This window comes from Amborella trichopoda, chromosome 10 (assembly GCF_054954075.1).
Source record: "Amborella trichopoda isolate Santa Cruz 75 chromosome 10, AtrichopodaSantaCruz75HAP2 v2.0, whole genome shotgun sequence".
NCBI lineage: Eukaryota > Viridiplantae > Streptophyta > Magnoliopsida > Amborellales > Amborellaceae > Amborella > Amborella trichopoda.
The window spans coordinates 40,363,950-40,385,032 of NC_142345.1; the positions used below are offsets into that span (position 1 = coordinate 40,363,950).

The 21,083-nt window shown below is 38.1% G+C and overlaps 1 protein-coding gene across 7 annotated transcripts in view; it reads left to right on the plus strand.

Annotated features, from left to right (window-relative positions):
• The window catches only part of LOC18433992 (7-dehydrocholesterol reductase-like protein), a 28,034-nt gene extending 10,277 nt beyond the window's left edge, over window positions 1–17,757 (plus strand). For 2 of the 7 annotated variants that reach the window (XM_020666954.2, XM_011624952.3), the window contains exons 2-3: window positions 16,600–16,766; window positions 17,204–17,757. In XM_020666954.2, coding sequence (XP_020522613.1) covers window positions 16,616–16,766; window positions 17,204–17,457 — 405 coding nt within the window. In that variant the 5' untranslated portion in view covers window positions 16,600–16,615 and the 3' untranslated portion in view covers window positions 17,458–17,757. Of the gene's footprint in view, window positions 1–7,791; window positions 9,570–13,719; window positions 13,948–16,599; window positions 16,767–17,203 lie in introns of those variants that run through there. The other 5 variants (XM_011624953.3, XM_006844068.4, XM_088848899.1 and 2 more) reach the window with 4 other exon arrangements.
• The last annotated feature ends 3,326 nt before the right edge of the window (window positions 17,758–21,083 follow it).

Genomic DNA, 21,083 nt, shown 5'->3' on the forward strand with positions numbered 1-21,083 from the left:
CTTCAGTCCGGCATGTCTTTACCTCGGTCCCGCACGTCTTTACGTCGGTCTGGCAATTGTTTAGTACAGTCCAGCAGTCAACATTTGGTTGCGTATTTTACAAGGATGTGACACAAGTTTGTACGGACAAGGGCATTTTGGTCTAAATAAATATAAACTTAGGGGGGTATTTGCTAAAAAAGTATTTTTTAGGGTAAAAGATGCAAAAATAAAGTTGGTTGGAGGGAGGTTGTGTTGAAAGTCCAAGGTTGGGGGTTATATGCAATTTTCCTTAAATGTATATTACATATATTAATAATATAAATATAAATATAAATACAATATAATATAAATATAAATATGTATAAAATATAAGATATTTATATATTCTATATATAATATTTATATATTATATATATAATATATATATATATAATATAAATATACATTAATATTAAAAATAATATATATACTAGACGGATATCCCTAGGCACCCGCCTGAACCCGCCTAGGGCCTACATCCTACCCAGGGGCAGAAATGCGGCTCCTTGAGGGTATTGTTTGGTCATTTTTTTGATACTAATGGGGTAAAATTGTGGGTTTTAGGTTTAAACCCATTAGAGGCTATTTTACATTGAGAAAACCAAAAAAAAAAAAAAAAAATTCTATTGGGCGGCCTGGAACCCCCCGACCACCTAGCGCTTTTTGAAACACTGGTGATATCTTAATGGTGGGGCTCTAAAATTGTCTTAAAAACTCCCTAAGGCTATAAACCATGCCTTAGGAACTCTCCTATTTTTTATGTTTGGGGTTGGGGGGGGGGGGGGGTTGTTTGGATTTTGGTGAGGGCACCCTATCCCTGGGTGCCCACCTAGGCAGCCAGGCACCCGAATCCGTTTTTTTGAACATTGATTATACTATAGTAATGTTATTTATTATATTGTATTATATCATATTAATACTACTAATATTATATATTATATTATGCATATATTATCTAATGTTATAGAATATATTATATGTATAATATATAACACAAATTACATTAATAAAATAAATATAAATATATTATTTAGTATATAAATAAAATATACTACTTAAACTCTCCTCTTTTAAAAGGGAAAGAGAAGGTTTGTTGAAAGTTAACTTTCCTTTTTCTGATAAGTTCTCGCACTGCCAAACGCGGAACTTCTCAGAAAAAGGAATGTTTTCTTTGTGAAAGAAATCTTTCAGGAAATCAAACACGTCCTAAGGGAACTTCTTAAAAGAAAAGGGAGACTTTTTGAAAAAGTTTTCATTTCTTGTTACTGTAGTAGTTCCCGCGTGTCAAACGCGGAAGTGCTACAATATTTGGGGAGGATATCTTTTTGGACCAAGACTTTCCTGCAAACAAATACGCCCTAAGGGAGAGAAAGGGGGTTGGATCCTTTCTCTCGCTCTATCCCAATCGCCTCTATCGAGGGGTCTGGAGCAATATCTTCAGCGAGAGTTAACACTAGGTGAATTTTTTTCCTTTTTAACTACTTTATTGTTTAGCTATTTACTTTAAATTATTCAAAAATAAATGGAAAAACATGTTTTTGGATTTTTACCTTGTTGGGTTTTAGGAAAAAAGATTATGCTTTACTTTTCATCATTTTTTAAAACTTTTTTTTACAAACTGAGATTTGTAAATGCAAAAAAGGAAAAACAAAAATTGCAAAAATGAGAAAGAAAGGAAAAACAGAAATGAAAAACTCAGAAAAGAAAAAATATGGAATTTATGTTTTTTGAGTTTTATTTTTTTTTTATTCTTTGCATTTTTGGATTTTTTAAAAAATCAGAGAAATGAAAGAAGCATTTTGGAAAAGGAAAAAGAGAGAAAAGAGAAATATGTTTGGGGTTTTTTGCAGTTTTGGCTTGGAAGTATGGAAAAATAAGAAATCCAAAAAGAGGGAAAAAAAGAGAGTAAAAAGTAAAAATGGAAATGAAAAAAGGAAAAAAGCGAATGAATTTCTGTTTTTAAAATTTTTCTGATTTTTATTATTTGCATTTTCAGAGTTTCCAAAATGAAAAATTATTTTGGAAAATTCAAAAAAGAAAAAACAGAAATAGGTTTGGGGCAATTTTGTTTTTTGTTTTTTTTAACTTTCTTGCAGTTTCGTTTTGGCAAATGTAAGAAAGAAAAAATTGGAAAAAAAAATAATAGGAAAAAAGAAAAGAAAAGAGAGAAAACAGAATCGAAGAAAGAAAAAAATGGTGACCTATATGACGAGTTATTTTTGTTGAGTTATTTTCAATTTCAGTTTGGGACGTGATGAATTATTTTTGTTTCTAATTGTTTTTTGAATTGTTCTTGTTTAGATTTTTCCTTGTTTTCCTATAATTTTCTCAAAATTCCCCTTTTCGTTGTTTCATTGTTTTTATTAGGGAAATTTATCAAAATACCCATGAAAACACACATGGTCGTGAGTTGGTGGTTACAGATTTGTAAAATGATAATTTTATTTTACACTTATCATTTTACAAATATTTAAAATGATAATTTACATTTTTAGAAAAAAGAAGAAGTGTATAATGATAATTATGTAACTCAAATGGGTATTTTGATTACTGCCCCCAAGGTTTAAAAAAACACTAGGCGGTCTCGGCGACCAGCGCCTAGGCAGGTGCCCACAACCTCAGGTGCCTTGCAGTACAAATTTTTATCCACACACACATATATGCATATATTTGTGTCAATTTTGTAATTTATCGCATTTGTATGTATTGTGACATACTTTTTTCAATACAAACATATTGTATGTTAACAATAAACCTATTCAAAATTTCAAATTTCAAATCACAGAAAATTTAGAAAAAGTTAAAAGTCTTATAGTCTATGTATTAGTAATAGTCTCCAACTCTCCATTTTTTATAATAACATGGACTCCAACTCTCCAAGTCTTCAATAAACTTACAAGAGTATAAAACCAAACAAACAATAGTCCAAAAAAGCAAAAAGTCCAATCACTACTCTTCGATGTTTGTGACATCAATCGAGCTACTAATCACCTCAAAAGTTTTCTAATACCTTCAATAACACCCTAAAAATAACTCCAATGAGAAAAGAAAAGTTTAGGATGCTTCTTCAAAAAGCAAAAAATACTTTTAATTATTAGAAATAGGTATAGCTAAGAGATTTAGGGGTTATTGAAGTGTTTATTTAACTTTGGGGGTTGAAAATAGCCCCTATAAGGCGCAAACTTTTTGTGGGTCAAAATTATCCCCTTGGCCTTTTTGGGCATCTTTAAAAGTTAAAAAAAGGCCCACGACCATGGGCCTGCCCAGAACTGGGTGTTGGGCCCCTGTCTAAGCACAACCACCCAAAATGGAGCACCTAGGACTAGGCGTGTGGCCTGAGGTCTCTTGGGTGCCTAGGTGCCGGGCAAACCCTTCTTTATATCACTGATTTTCCCTTCTTATGAATAATTTAGTTGCATAGACTTGTTTGACCAGTGGACCGGTTTGGTTCAGGCTGTTTGACTGACCTGGTGGTCTCACCGGTTTGATCACTGGTCTAATCCTGACAAAATTGAGTAGAATACAGTGCCAAAAAGTGAAGATATTAGGGAAGATTGTGTAGCTATGTGACCTCGACAAGAGCAGTAGCAATAGCTTGATCAGTGCATGACCAATCAATTTCTCATTGACTTCTCAATGCTTAAAAAACTAAGGCTGGAAATTGACTATAGGTTGGGAGCAGATGATCATCAAGTGATCCCTCCTCATTACCATTGATATTGGTGGATAAATGACCTAAATTCCATGGCCGACTGTTCCCATGAGGTAAGCAATCACTTTCACATGAGCTTGGGTGGGATTGGTGTACTTCAACAGTGAACACAAGGCTTGGATGGTTGAAAGTGAGATACTGGAGTGTGGAGTCCTCCAAGAAGCAGTTACATGGTGCAGGTGGATGTGTATAATTTAATTGAAGGTGGACTGGGACAGCAGCCCAAAAGGAATGCTGTCAAAGATTTAACTCTTAAACACTTTCCCGCTGTCCTAGCCCTTATTGAAACCAAACAACCTGAGCCAACTCTTCAGCTCATTCGCCAATTTTGGGGCAAAAAGCCTTGCCGGTGGGTTTCATTACCGATAAATGGGGCTTCTGGAGGTATCTGGGTGGTTTGGAATCCTTCGGACCATACTCTTAATTTCTCTCGCATAGGGGAGTTCTCTGTGACCATTCTTCTATCTAGTATCCCTGATGGTATCCCCCTGGAAATTCACGGCAGTTTATGGGCCAAACTCTGCTTTCCTCAGACATAGATTATGGTCCGAATTGGACCAACCAATTTGGTGCTTGGGAGGAGACTTCAACGTTACTAGATGGTCCTATGAGAGAAACTCTTCTACCTCAATCTCTAAGAACATGAGGGACTTTGCTGATTTCATTAGCCGGAATGAATTCATCGATATTCCCCTTCAAGGAAGTCGATTTACATGGTCAAACCATGCCCCCGAACCTTTCCTCTCTAAACTTGATCGCTTTCTATTCTCCCCAAACTGAGAGGAGCAGTTCCCGGGCTCCCTAGCCTCGGTCCTACCCAAACCTATCTCTGACCACTGCCCCATTATTCTTGATACCAATGTAGTAAGAAAAGGGCCCAAACCATTTAGGTTTGAATTTGCTTGGCTACAATAGGCGTCTCTCACTACTCTTATACCAACCTGGTGGGATTCATTCTCATCCCAGGTCAAGGGTAGAGCAGGCTGTAGACTCTAGACAAAAATCCAACTTCTCAAAGCTTCTCTCAAAACCTGGAGCAAATCTATACTTGGTAAGTACTCCCAAATCAAATCCACCCGCCCTCTTGGATACCATTCAAGGATTAGACCGTCTTAAAGAATCCATATCTCTGGACAGCTCATAATTAAATCTTAGAACTCAGTCGAAAATGGAATACCTTTCTACTCTTAAAAAGGAAGAGATTTATTGGTTCCAGAGATCAAGGATAAAGTGGTTAAAAGTGGGTGACCAAAACACAACTTTTTTCCATCGAATAGCTAATTGTCATAGAAGGGACAATACTATTGCGATACTCAAAATCAACAACAGTTACATGGCGCAACCAGAACAAATTGAGTAGGCCATCATAAAGTTCTTTCAAACTCTATGCACTGCTCCTGCCGGCCCGTGGCCAAGAATTGCTGATCTTGATTTCCTGTCTTTCCCTGCTGACCGGGCAATTTGGCTAGAGAAACCTTTCACTAAAGATGAAATTTTAAAAGCAATTAATGCCCTAGCCAAAGACAAAGCTCCCGGTCCAGACGAATTTTCGATTGCTCCCTTCAAAATACTTCATTGATTTCTTTAAGGAATTCTTCCACAAGGGAATCATCCACAAAGCAATCAATGCCACCTTTCTAGCCCTTGTCCCCAAAGTTGAAGGGGCAGAGGAAATCAAGGATTTCCGCCCGATTAGTCTCCTAACTCGACATATAAAATACTGGCTAAGGTCCTTGCTTCTAGACTTAAACAACTCCTCCCTTCAGTGATTTCTTCATCTCAATCTGCCTTTATCCAAGATAGACAGATTTTGGATGGGGACTTGGTGGCTAACGAATGCATCCACTCCAGACAGTCAGCTAAGAAACCACGACTAATCTTCAAAATAGACTGGGAGAAAGCATATGACCATGTGAACTGGTCCATTCTGGAGGAGTCCATGGTTAGAATGGGGTTTAGGGAGTGATGGAGGAGATGGAAGAGAGGCTGTTACTCTCATCCCCATATTTTTGTACTCATCAATGGAACCTCGAAAGGCTTATTCCCAGCCTCTAGGGGACTCCGACAAGGGGATCCTCTATCCCCCTTCCTATTTGTCATCGTGGCGAAAGTATTCACTAGATCGCTCTCGCCTTTACCAGTCTGGCCTCCTCTCCGGCTGCAAAAGTAGTACTCAGGGCCGAACGGTGTCTCACCTGCAATATGCAGATGACACCCTGGTTTTCCTTGATCCGTCACGAAACGAAGTCGACACCCTCAAGCTTTTCCTCGTTTGCTTTCAGAAAGCAACAGGGTTCAAAGTAAACATGGAGAAATCCAAAATGATAGGAGTTGCGATGACAAAGGCAGAGGTAAGAGCCCTCATCCCAAATTGGGAGTGCAAAGTGGAGGACCTCCCCATCACATATCTGGGCCTTCCTTTGGGATTCGGGAAACCAAAAAAGGGGCTCTAGTCTCATGTTCTAGACAAGGTAGAGAGACGTCTAACGGGGTGGAAAGGTAGATACCTATCCCTCGCAGGAAGAGTTACCCTGATCAAAGACATCTTGGCAAATACCCCGGTCTACTTCATGCCCCTCTACTAGATGCCAGCACAGGTGGTTAACCGCATAGAACAACTAATGCAGAATTTCTTGTGGTCTGGACAGGCAGAGAAGACCAGATTTCACCTAGTAGCATGGGAAAACATTTGCTTACCTAGAAAGCAGGAAGGCTTAGGAATTCGGGTCCTAAGAAAACAAAATACAACACTCCTAGGAAAATGGTGGTGGCGCCTAACTTCTCAACCAGATTTTCTTTGGGCTTAGGTTTTACGATGTAAATATAGGATCCCGGAAGGAACCTGGCTGCCAAAAAGGATCCAGAGGCATAGAGCGTCAGGAGCTTGGAAATCCTTTGCCTCTTCCCTGTCACAGTTCAGAAGATATATAAGATTTCATCCTAAAGAAGGACATAGGGTAAGTTTTTGGACATATTTATGGCTAGGAAACTCTCCACTGTGCCTTGCCTTCCCATCCCTATTCTCACTTGCCTCTAACAAAAACTCCACTATTGCCGAGGAAATTCTATTTCAGGTGGCCGAAGAAGTCTAGAATCCATATTTTCGAAGAAACCTTTTAGACGAGGAAACCTATCAATTCCAAATACTCTCGAATGCGCTTTCCTCAAATTTTTCCCAACACATGGGAGAGATAAAATAGTTTGGACCCTCTCCCCCTCAGGCCTCTTCACAGTAGCCTCTTTTTATAAAAGCCTCACCCAGCCTCCCACCTATCCTCTCAAAAGTATGGTCAACCATTGCCCCACCTAAGATTCAGACCTTCAATTGGATTGCCTATTCCCAAAGAGCACTCACAGTGGACCCACTACAAAAACGAGGGATCTCGATCCCTAATAGATGTGCCCTATGTCTTTGCGAGGAGGAATCCAACCCACACCTCTTTATTCACTGTGACTTTACCCATAAACTATGGAGCCTTCTGCTGCAACTCTTTGGTATTCATTAGGTCACACCACCCACGGTCAGGGCCCTGATATGTTACAATTTGGACGCACAGCAGCCATTGGCTGGAAAAACCTTATGGAAGGCTACAATGGCTGCTTTCATATGGACAATATGGTTAGAAAGGAATAACAGAATTTTCAATGGCCTTCAATTCCAGCGCTTTTCCACAAGATAATCTCGTTGACCTCCTTTTGGGTCGGTAATCACAAGATCTTCTCGGGATTAGCGACGAACCTTTTCCTTTTTCAGTGGAAAAATATCCTCAACCACAAGCCACCAAAAATCTCGAGAGCTAACAATTGGCAACCATCTCTAGAAAGCAGCATCAAGCTGAATTTTGATGGTTGCTCTCTTGGAAATCCAGGCTCGACAGGAGCAGGGGGACATATTTAGAGACCACCAGCGAAACATCTTTCTCACCTATTTTGAGTATCTTGGCTACAATGATTCCTGGTACGCAGAAGCGATGGCTCTATTATTGGTCTCAGAAAATTCAATCCGTCTTGGGGCACACACCTGATTGTGGAAGGAGACTCTCAAAGCACTGTTTCTTGGGCAAGTGGGATGACCTTACCTCCATGACAACTGACAACAATTTTTGATGAAATTACTCACATTTGCAGAGATATGGACGTCTCCTGGAAGCATATATGGAGGACGTCCAACGAACTTGTAGATCTCATGGCGAAGGAGGGAGCTAGATTCCAAATGGAAGAGCAGGCCAGGTCCCACTCCTTTTTAGTTCAGGACCACAGCTGTACTGTGTAGCCTCCCTCGACGCGAGCATGCCACAGCCTGAATAGTATTTGTTTTGTAAAACCATTGTATATCTTTGCATATGGGCAGGTCTTAAAAGCTTTTTTGTACATGACTGACTAATGTATTTTTTACCGAAAGACACCTTGAGATGGTGCCTTCGGTTCCTCACAATTCTGTAACTATTACTGTCTTAGTAATACAATGTTAACAGTTCTTAAAAAAAAAACTTAGTAGGGATAGTGGAATTTATTGTGGTGGTTGAAGGCATTTTGGAGTTGACCATAGATATGATGAAGTCAGTGGGGTCACGCCCTGCCTTCTCGTTGTAGAGAGAGAGAGGGGTCACATGCTGCCTTCTGGTTGTAGAGAGAGAGAGGGGGCACACCTGCATTGTAGAGAGAGAGGGTGAGATGGGAGAGAGAATGAGAGGATGGAGAGAGGTTTCTGTTGGTTCTGCCCATAAAAGAGAGAGAGGGTGAGATGGGAGGAGAGAGAACGAGAGAGATGGTGAGAAGGGGCAGCGTGAGGCACGAGGTGTCAGAGCCTCTGACCATGGCACCAGGCATTAATTTGGCGCCTTTCTAAAATTTCAAAGCGGGGAGGAGGTTGCGGGGAGGAGGTTGTGCATCATCAAAGCCGTTGAAATAGGATTTGATCCTCACCATCGGGCGCACTAATAGCATATACGCGAACCGGCTAACACATGCATTTTCCTATATATATATATGAAAATACCACTGGGATATTTTCGTAGGAAATATGCTGGGGAAGAAGGCTCCATGCTCGGTTCTACAACAGCCAGAAATGCAATTACTCCCATGACATTTACCACAGGAATCAATATTGAGCGCTTACGGTGTGGGGACTCAAGACTAGTCGATCGATTGTATAATGACCAAAACATGGCTTCATGTTAAAGTGTGAGACTTGAATTCTGAATATTTGGACAAGGCTATGGTTGTGAGGATGGAGGCCTGACTATTCAGCAGTTATGCTTAGGTCAATACTGGATCAATTGCTATGAATTAGAGTTGCCGACTTTCAGGATGAACCAGACATTAGTTCTGGGAATGCACCCATTAGTTGGTGGTGGATTTGTAGTACAGTGAGAACTTGAAAGGACTGTCTTGTTGCTGAAGCCTTTGCACATTGGTATGTTGTGGACTTTGGAAACAACGATACCAATATGCTTGATAACCGTAGTTTGGACCCACATTTTTTCTTTGGTGGCCCCTCTATGAGCTTAATGTGAAGAATGTCTTTCTTTATCGGATAATATTTAAAAGGATGTCATATGGAACTTCCTCAAAGGTTGATCCTTTAGGGCATGTTTATTTGGTGGGACTTTTTGGAAGTGGGAGCCAAAAGTCCTACCAAACCATTTCTCCAGCATTTGATGGAAAAGAAATGCCGCCAGTCCATGCATGTCCAAATATGGGCTTCTCTTTGGAAGACACTCTCCCACCCCCCATGTAAAAATCTCCCTTCTTCCCGAAACGATCCTCCTTCCCTTTCCATGCCACCAAACCCCAGCTGCTCGTATCTCTCTCTCGGGTTCCAGGTCTGTATCAGGTAATCTCCCTTCCCTCTCTCTCTCTGCTCGCCTAACTCACCCTCTCTCTGCTTGCCCCTGTCTTTCTCTCATCTCATGCCCCACTCTCTCTTCTCGCCCTCTCTTTCTGCTCATTCCTCTCTTTGTGCTTGCCTCTCTCTCTACTCGCCCCTCTCTACTCGCCTCTATCTCTTTCTACTTGCTTCTCTCTGTATTCTCCCCCCTTCTTTCTCTACTAGTCTCTCACTCTCTCTCTTTGCTCCCCCCTTCTTTCTCTGCTCGTCTCTCTCTGCTCACCCCTCTTTGCTCGCATCTATCTCTCTCTCTCTCTCTCCATTTTTTGAGTGGTTCTTTGTTTCTTGCATTTTGTTGGTGCATTAGAGCAGTAAAAATTCCTATAGATAATTAAATCACTTGTTTGAGATCATGATTTGATCAGAAATTCATCTATAAGATTCTTTGATCAATTTTTTATGTGGCTTTCAATGGATGAATTGATCAAGTAAATGACACATACTGCTGAATTTGCAGCACCATGAAAAACCAGAATGTTTTTATGTGGTCATTTTCATTTTTGAAGAATTCAAATGAATTTTGATGATGTTTAAATGCATAAACTTTATTTGATTATGTTGATCATTATATGATCTGAAATAAGCTTGATCCATAAAAATAGATCAATTATTTGATGTTATCATCACAAAAATGATCATACATTGTGATTGAATGTGATGTGGTATCAAATGTAGGATATGATAATAGTATTCATAAGATGATTGCCTGAATGTTCTTGTGACTTATTGGGAATATCAATGTTTGTCACATGTAGTGTTTCAAAAAGCACTAAGCGGCACCCATGCGGCCGTGGGGGTCTAGGCTGCCTAGCTCCTAGGCGGCCCGCCCAGAATCTAGGTGACCCAGTTGAAAAAAAAGAAGATAGAAGTCACGAAGAATTTCATAATCCATAAGACCATAATCCATATTTTCATACAATGCTAAAACAGTAAAACCATACAAGCATAAACTGATAGTTTGATACATTGTAGACTGTACACGCAAAAGTTAGATAGTAGAACTAGAAACTAGAAATAAGAAAAAGAAAATATACAGTCGAGGACACAATAGTCAACACTCAATAGTTAGCATTCAACAGTCCACTCTCAACACCAAGAGTCTTCAGTCATCATCATCATCAGAAGGAATAGGGTAAGCCTCATCATATGCATCAAATTCGAGGCTATCATCCTCAGAGTCATCTCCCTCTTCAATATAACGCTCGTCCTCCTCTGTTTCTTTTGAATCTTTATCTTCCTCCTCCTCGTCTTCTACCTCTCTCTTACTAATATGTGCAGATGAGGCCCTAAGAGTCTTGGATGCTCTACCCTTTTCTATCTTTTTGTGCTTCCCTGAACTCAAATATTGTATAATCTCCTCCTTGGTAGCCTCAGAAACATTTTTACACGGGGCAACATCCCCCTTAATATTGGCAAGGTGTTTTTTAAACCGGTAAATGCCCCCATTAGTATCATTTTCACAATAATTATATTTAATACGATTTTTGTCATTCGGATTCGGGTTATAACCATACTTCCAACCCGGATCATCCCTTCTAGAAGAACCCGGAGAAGATATTTCATAGAACAAGGCTCATTTTCATCATTTTCTGATTCGTTTAAATTAAAAAATTGTCTAATCTCATCTCGAATAGCTTCAGGAACTGTTTTACAAGAAGCAACATTCCCTTTAATACCGGCAAGGTGTTTCGTAAATCGGTTAATACCCCCATTGATATCTTTTTCACAAAAATTACACCTTATACAATTTTTATGATTTGGTTTTAGGTTATAACCGTACTTCCAACCCGGATCACTTCTTCTAGAAGAACCCGAAATAGATCTATTCAAATGACAAGGATTTTGTTCCTGTTTTTGTTTTACAGAACTCATATACTTCTTAATCTCCTCTCTGATAGCTTCAGGAACATTTTTTCAAGGCGTAACATCCCCCTTAATACCGGCAAGATGTTTCTTAAACCGGTTTATGTCCCCTTTGTATCTTTTTCACAATAATTGCATCTAATGCAATTTTTGTCATTTGGATTCGGGTTATATTTCTATTTCCAACCCGGATCTTCACTTCAACTAGATCTTGAAGAAGACATTTCAAAATAAAACAAGCAATCTAAAAAATAAAGTTTTGCACTTACTTTGATTGCTCTAATTCCAAACTCCCACCTTTGAGATGTTTTCTGGTGCTAAAATAATAAAAAATACCCTCTAATAGGATTAAAAACCTCCAAAACTAAATCTATTATACTTGGGTGATGTTTGGATCCATTTTTCGTAACTTTGAGAAATACTTCGATCCAATAATAATCATAAAATTTAGTTTTTTTGAGGTTTCTCTTTCTAAAATGGGTTATTGTGGGTTTAAATTTCAAATGAACCTAAAACCCATCCTTAAAAGCCTTTATGCTTAAAAAAAACTCAATAGAACAAAAAGAAAAAAAACTCATGTCCGCCCATAGGCAGGGTGCAGGCCGCCCAGGGATGGGCGCTGGGCGGTCTCTGCTTTTTTGAACAATGGTCACATGTTGTAATTCCTGTCACCTTGAGAGAGAGAGAGAGAGAGAGAGAGAGAGAGAGAGTAATGTTTACTGCATGTCGATATTCAGTAGTGTATTGTCTAGGATGTGCTATGGGATAGTAATAAATAAATCTATAAATTTTTCAATATAAATCTACATGATGTTGCCTGCAATGTTCATTTGTCGAGTCAATATATGTAAGCAGTCAGAGCTATTCATGTTGCAGGGATTCAATTGTTTGTTTGTTATATTTTTATTGTATCTGATCATGGTCATTTAGTTTTCTTTTCCTCCAGTTTGTTATCGTTACTTGTTTACATTTTGGTTTGGTAGGCTGCCTTGTTATCATTGCTCCACAGCTGACATACATTTATACCCTCTTTGAAAATAGAGTTTAGTTGGTCCATGTTATGTCCTTGAGTTTTATGTGGATTTTAGAGAGTGTTGCACATCAGATTAGCAGTTTCTGAGGATTTACAACTTGGCAAGTCTACTTGGCATTTGTCTCAGTAGCCTCGCCTCAGAACCTGCCTAAGTCTTAGATGAGTGTCCCACGATTCAGGTGTTCTACGTTATAGAATATTTTTGTAAGATTAGGATGGTTGATTGAAGAACCATCTGTCTTATTGAGTCGACTCAGATGGGGACATTAACATTTTTTTTTTTGAAACAGAGATGGGCACATTAACATTTCTGACCTGACTCTGTTTTTAAACCATGGTACTTTCAATAGTTTATTTCCTAATGTTATTCCTTTTGCATTGTCTTAAGAATCACTATGTGATGTTGTAATCTATTTTTGTCCAACCTCCAATAAAGGTTAATTCAGGCAGTTTGGTGAATTTTTTTGTACTGCCTTGTACATATTTGGCTGGCGCCTAGTCTCGATAAGGAAATCAAATTGTGTGCCAAACCCTAACATCGCCGAACTAAATGATAAGACAATGTTAATTTCTGTAATTTTAGTAGGCATAAAACCCAGATGGTCAAATCAATGGTTTGAAATGTGGAAGCTCTACCAGAGCAGCTATGCGGGCTCTCATTCATGAGGTGTCCCGTACAGAATTTAGGCGGTTAGGGAGCGTCAGGGGTTTGGATTTGACATCAAACCCCCCTACTTTCTCTTTTTAAGGAAACTGTTTGTGTGTTTACAGTCCTTTTGTTCTGCATACATAATATTGCTGTGTGTTGTTTAAGCGTACATTGTGTATTCATCATTCATGGGTTTGAAACTTGATTTTTTTTTTTTAACAAATATATAAAATAAAAACTTGCAAAAATATAAAAGTTGGACTTGAAATAAAATAACAATTAGTCACTACTCATAGAACATTGAGCATATGGACCTCCGCTGTGTTTGGCCTTATCGATTAAACAAACCATACAAACAAAGATATGGTCTCATAAGTCCTTAGTCCACTCCTAAGTTCCAAGAGGTGTTCCAAGAGTTTTGAGCAACTAAACAACTTGTTAATGTCTGCTTCATGAGAATAACCACCATCTCCATTATGATCATCCTGTATTTAATACCAAGCCATCATAATCTCCTTGATATAGTGCTCCACCTGCTTTGTCTCCTTCAGGTCAGTCTCTTCCTCCTTTGTCTCCTTCAGGTCAGTCTCTTCATCTCTTCTTCTCTTGTCCTCAATCTCTTAGATCTGGTGGCCACATAGTACTTGAGCAGGCTCACGAACATGGCCTCAGCTTAAACTATCTCTAGGGAGCGCCTGATCCTCTCTAGCATTGACTAGCTACTCACTATGGTCATCCATGTCTCTCATAGTGCTGGAATCAATATGGAAGTGCTCCTGGTACGCTCTTCTTCAACATTTAATTAAACTAGACATATAATAGATTATTTAGTCTCTTTTACTTGTTTTAGTTCTTTTTTTGTATGAGCCTGTTCGATATGCTGAATGCATGATAGGGAAAAAGTAATATAGGTTAGGCCATATGGGTACTGATTCTGATAGGACCATGTGAATTAAGAAATTACCAACTCAAATGAGCTAAAGCTACTCTCCCAACTAGATGAGATATATGTCAGCATCAGTATGCGGAGGGCCATCCTCTGCAAGTGCTTGGCTTTTCCCCATTGTGGCCCACCATGTAGCTATTACATAGTAATAACATATCTTAAAGGCAGATTTACAGAGTATGATACTTGAATCACAAATTCACAATGAAAATAAGCACAAATGTTACCTGGTTGGAGTTTAGTCCTCTGTCTTATTGCTATATTTATCCAAAGTCTCCATCGTTGTGAAGTTTTGGAGATTCACATTGGGATCGAGTATCATGTTGCACATTTTAAAACATTGATGATCAAACAAATCTTGAATGTAAATGATGCAATTAATCAAATCCCATTCTTGAACAAAATAAACGAATTAAACTTAAAAATAAGTCCACAAAAAGTCTAAGAACATTAACCCAAATTCTAAAACAATCACAAAACCAAAATCCAATATTAAATAAAGTCACCCAAACCCGGATTTGAACAAATACAGAAAATTAAAAACTCAAACTTGAAAAAATGCACAAAATCAAATCCCTATATTGGAAAGAGTCGCAAAACCGAAACTCAATCTTGGAAAGGTAACCAAGAAACCCAAATCTGTGCTAGAAACAATTTATAAAACTAAAAGGTCCAAAAGCTGATATTCAAAAATAGAAAAAGAAAATCACTTATCCAAATCTTGATATTGAGAGAAATCACTAAACCTAAATCGGATCTTGAAGGAAGTCATTAAGAAACCCAAATCCATTCTGGAAATATTTAATCTAAATGTGGTGTCTGGCCATTCTTGTTGGTGCAGTGCCAAATTGGTCCTTGTATTCTATATTAATCAAACTTTGACAAACTCTATTAGGTTCCTTCCTAGCCAATCAATATATATGATTATGGCCCTGCCAGGAACCTACCCTTGACAGTGATTCCAGTTTGGGAGCAGATCACTTAGATTAAGTACACTCAACCCATGCTAGAAAAATTCAGAAAACTTAAAGGTCGAAAACTGAAATTTGAGACTGAAAAGTGGGTAGGGACGCCTGGCCAGTCACATTGATGCAATCTTGGAAATTTTGACACTTGGATTTGTAAGAAGAATCAAGCAACCCATGTCCCAGTTTTAATGGTTTTGAAATGAAGATTCATACCATAAAATTTCACGTTGCTATTGGAGACATTTCAAGGTTTCTTTTTGTGGACCCATATTAAAAAAAGTAGCTCACACTGTATTTATATTGATCCATAGTTGTTCATGACTTCATGTTACACATGCCAGCACATAAGTGCCTCTGCATGTGTTCATTCATTGGAAAATGTTTTGATGGGACTGCAGCCCTATCAAAATAAGTAAAGCCTCACCTCAAAACTCACTGAGAATTGCAGTTCTGGTGTTGGAAAACCTTCAAATCGATCATCTTGGCCTTGACCATTATGGTTGTGAAACAAAAAAAGGATTTCAGGCCCTTAAAATAATGTATGTTGTAACATATTATGTAGATTGTCCATTCCATTCTAAAAATAAGTGATCACAGATCTGCAAGATCTGTACTACTCTTTTAGCTTCAAATTTCATGGTCGGTGTTGGAAATTGATTTTAGAGCTATTAAGGTGATATCCGAAGCCCACAGTGCTTTCCGGATGAGGATTCGAGGTGAGGCTTTACTTTGTTTTCATAAAGCCTAGGCCTTATAGAAACTGCATCATTATTTATTGGGTGTGGTTTGTATAGAGCCGAGGCTCTAAACAATTAAATTAGAGCCGACCTTCAAATAGTACCAAGAAATATGGTTTCAATACTATAAATCTTTGTGATAGCTTTAAAAGATCTTTTCATCTTTAGTCATAAAATTTAAAATTTCAAAAATAGTGTAGATCGAGTAGATCTATGAAAACTAAAAAATCTTGAAAATTGATGGTCCAAAAATGCGTTACAAGATGCACTATTTCCAAAACTTGAAATCCAATTTTTTCTCATGTCCATGCATCTTGATGTAGAAATAATCAATTTGAGGGTATTTGAACATCAAAACAGCCTCTTCTAGTAAAATTTTTGAGGTGGGCTCTGATTTGATTGTTTAGAGCCTCGGCTCTATATAAACTTTTCCCTTATTTATTTGCATGTACTGATTTGTTTTGCTATTCTTTTTGGTACAGTGCCAAAGTGGCCGTTGTATTCTACATTAGTCAGACTTTGACAAACCCTAATAGGGTCTTCCTAGCTAATCATATTCATATATATATATATATATGATTATGGCCCTGCAAGGAACCTTCAGTTTGACAGTGATTTCAGTTTGGATAGAGAGAAGCTAGATTAAGTATGGTATTTTATTGTGGAATGGACGCCGGGAATTTTATCTTTGTTAGCCCTTTTCTTGAAAGATAATTTTTTATTTTTTGGTTTAGTAAAGCTGCAAAATAAGTTATATTTATTTGGTTTGAACACTTCCAGATTCTTTCTTAGCAGAATGTCAGAATACGAAAGTGTGGTCAAGGGGAAGCTGAAGTTGAAAGGAAAAGCTTTAGATGTTAAGGTAGGGGGTTTGAAAAAGAAGAAGAAGAAGAGCAAAAGTAGCTATGAGTCCATATCTCAAACAACATTAAGTGAGCTTTCATCAGGTTTGCTTCATCCTATAAACTACAATAAATAAGTGGCTGGCTATGATGAGACGCTATTTTCCATTGATTATATTGGAATACATTTGTTTGTGAAATAATTAGGGTTGCTGCCTGTATCAATAACTAAACATGATTTACTTGTAGAACAAAACCTAGACGATTTTGTTCTACTGTTTCTTTCAGGCAATAGGATGGTCTCTCTCTCTCTCTCTCTCAAAAGAGAAACTTGATGTCGTGGTAATTGGCCATCTTAGATATGGTTGAAAGACAGCATCTTGTTCTCTGAATATCTTGAAACCAATGACACCTCATATTTTTCTCGTACATCTCTCCAAAAACTACAATTTGACTGAAGGTTGCTCCATCTCCACCGATTAAAAAAAAGAAGAAAAAACAGTCTCTCTCTCTCTCTCAATGTGGGGGTTCTATGTGCACAGGAACACAAGAGCTATCATCTGAACCGACTCATGAAGAAAGCGAGGATAAGATGGAGAGTGAAGTGAATCCATCCCTTTATGATGATCATCTCACACCAGCTGAAAGGCGATATATTGAACAGAGGGCAAACCTTGATGTCAATAGGCTGGCCAAGGAAGCCGATAAATCACACAGGGATCGCATTCAGGACTTCAACCAATATCTTGCTAACCTCAGTGAACACTACGACATTCCGAAAGTGGGTCCTGGATAATGTGCTCTCTCTCTCTCTCTCTCTCTCTCTCTCTCTCTCTCTCTCTCTCTCTCGTGTGTGCGTGTGCCTGTGTGAAACTGTCCATGGAGGATATTAATATTGAAAATTGAAAATATGTACTATGTCAAATTCTGAATTTGGATGTTTTTCCCAGGATCTGTATTTCCTTTTTTTGATTTCTGGTATCTTTTCCTCAAGGGTGCAACTAATCATTCCTGTTTCTGATCATTAAAAATGAGAGATTCATGTGTATATTGAAATTTGATACCGTATTAGGACCAAGAGTTGGATTTCTTTTCACAAGGGTCTCTGCTATTGTGGTGCCTTGCCATGCATCCTGATTTTTACATGAAAGCTAAATATGGGAGAATATGTGGATGAATAGAAAAGCTTGTGGACCCATTAATATGCAGTGCTTTTCTAGAGGTCCATTTTAGAGATGGATTTTGGATAGAAACAAAGGAAAATTGTTTCATGCGGGTTGGACCGCATTTCTACGATATGCGGTCTGGAGGTATAAAGCATCTATCTTTAAGATGGATGCTCCATCTAGAAACAATGGTAACTAACGGTTCAAATGTTTCTTTAGTATAATTATTATTTTCAATTTTTTTTCATATTCATGATTTTCATGTTAAAGATTATATATTCATTAAAAATTAAGAGTGAATTATATTTAAAAAGCATATTTATTATCAAGCCCGTATTTCTACAATATCCTAAAGTTGCTCTAGATCATGACTTTGCAGTAGTGCAGATCTGATGGTCTGTAAAATATTAAAATGAGCTATGTCAAATGGTCTCACACATGGCGTTTAAAGTAATTTATTTTTAAAATTCAATATCTATTTTTTTTTAGATTCATAATCGCGGTGGTTGAAACTAATTTTGTAAAATTTTGGGTTCATAACCGATCTCTAAGCGCACATTTGTCTTGTGTTTTGTGTGACTATATTTTCGTAAGAAAAAATTCTCATGCGGTTAAGTGGGAATGTTTTTATACCAATGAATCCGTATGCATCTTTTGACACCAATTGACAGGTAATTGGTGTGAATACGAGGGAATGTTTTAAAAATATTTTCACGCGTAAGACTTGGAGCTTAGAAAATGCTCCAATGATATTCTCACTTAAAAATCCAATTATTTATTTGAGGGACAAGCGATCTGCCAAAGTGAATCTATTGCTTCTCCTTGTGATGCGCTCGAGGAAACATCAGTCTTTAAAAACTGGAACTCGTATGGGCCTGCCTCGTTGTTCTTTCTTCCTAATCGTTTCGCTTCCTGCTTCTCCTTGTGATTCGCTTCCTATCTGGTATTATGGGTAGATTTGGATGCAGTTCTTTTCCGGCCTGGAACTCCTCTTCGAGGTCTCTCAGTGGAACAGGAGGTGGTGCAAAAGGCTTTTCTGAGCATCATAAGGTCAGCGGCTTGATTGGATTGTGGAGCTCGGGCTCTTCGAAAGCCCCAGTTGTACCAGGAGGTCGCCAATCTATCCTTAAAGGAGCTCGAGGTCCGTCTGGCTGGTCTTCTTCTTCTTCCTCCTCAAATTGGAAAGAGGTCTGTTTTGGCCCTCAACCTACCTATACCCCTGCCCTGCTCCTTTGGCATCATGTGCCTCTGTTGATGGAATCCTTGTGCTAGAGGTTCGGAAGGGCTCCACTGCACAGTGGGACTCCCAGGCCCTTGTCTGTTCCTTTAGCCCTCCCGTGGAGGACTTGAGCATGCTTCAAGACCGGACGACTGGTACTTGGAAGTGTCCCTTGACCTGTAGGATTATTCCTAACTATAGAGCTCTTATGTTGTTTGATACCTTTGCCGATATGGGTCTGAAGTAGCATTTCTGGAGATTCAAAAGAGTGCCAACTTATTTTTAGTTAAACCTCCTCCTTTGGTTTGAAGGATTTAAGTATTCCCATTCATGTATGGGCCAAGGAAGTTTTTGCCTTGGTGGCTCAAGCTTTTGGCCACTTGGTTGAAATTGACTGGTTCACTTTGGCAGGTCCTTCGTTGGGTTCTTTTAAGGATGAAGGTTCGGCTAACTCCAATTCTCCAGCTTCAACTTCCTCAACTCTACTGAACTACTGATTCAGTTTCTGGTAATCGAGAACCAATGTCCGAGCCTGACAACCAAGAACCAACAATGGAATGGAAGGTGGTTTCTAGAAAGAGAAGAGCTAAGCATTTATGGAAAGGAGTAGTTGGAGACGCCCCTGGTACCTCAACGGCACATTTTCAAATTCAAAATCTTGGTGTGGCTATGTATGCACGAGAAACTCTTATTAGAGAGCTCAACGGAATCATCAATGTGGTACCTTGGGCATCAACCCACACCTCCTCTGTAAACCTATCCTATCTCCAAAAAGACGCTACGTCAACTGATGGAGGTCCCAACTCAGGATGACAGATGCCAACAGCTACGTGTGGGAGTCTGGCGCTTAAAATTCGAAGAGTCATCATGCTTGGGATAACCCCCTATATTGCATCACTCTTCCTTTCAACCCAAATATAAGTATTCGTATATCTTACACATCTCGATAATTTTTTGAACTTGAAATTTTATAATTAATTTTAAAGTTAGCGTGCACATTTTCGATGCTTCCTGAACTACGATTTGAGGTGAGGTTTTCTTTTCTTTTCATTAACGCCTGAGCTTTATAGATATTGGATCTTTTTTAAAGTTAGTTTAATTTCAATAATGGGACGTCGCATCCGGGACATAATAGCAGTAACCTAATTATTGTTCAGTATTTAGAAGGCCACTTTCGTTAATAAAGTATTTTAAGGATGTGGTCGGTATAAGGTTGCAAAATTAAACAATTCAAGTGAGGCACACGTTCGAACTTTGTCAAGATGCAATTTTGGTGACCGGAATTCTTAGGATTGCGCTAGAATCTATTTTCGTATCTAATTATAAAATTATAAACTGTAAAAATAGTTCAAATTAAGCAGATCTATAAATATATGTAAATCTTGAAAGTGGACTTTCCCGATAATGTATTACAAAACGTATTATTTTTAATATTTAAATTTTTATTTTTTATTTTTTATATCCATACATCTCGATGTCAAAATGATCGCTTAGATAGTTTTCCAACATCAAAACAACCATTTTCATTGTAATTTTGAGGTGCACCTTGATTCTAAAAGTTAAAGCGTCAACTTTATATTCTTATTTTCAAAAGAAAGTTATGCTAAAAAGGGAAAGCGTGTTATATTTTTATTTTATGTTAATGTCCTTTTTGTTTTTTATTTTTCCAATATAACCCAATTAAAAAAAGAAGAAGTAAAATGTAAAATATGGAGAAATTTCCAAGTGCTGCTAATTATAACGAATATTAGCATTCGCCTTTTTAAAATAACCTCAAGAAACTTATTTTTTTTTAAAATGAAAGGAAAAATATCAATTAAATGGTTAGACTACATTACAAAATCATTAAGATGGTCAAATGATCTCATTTCATGCTAGAGTGATTTCTTTTAAAGTTTTATTTTGCTGAAGTACCTCATTAAAATATGTAATTGAGCTGTTCAAAATTGGGAACCCTAAATATGCAAAGGCTTTTTTATAATTTATGTCATTTCAGTACTCCGAGTCAAATGATGATAATTTCTTTGGTTGAGGGTT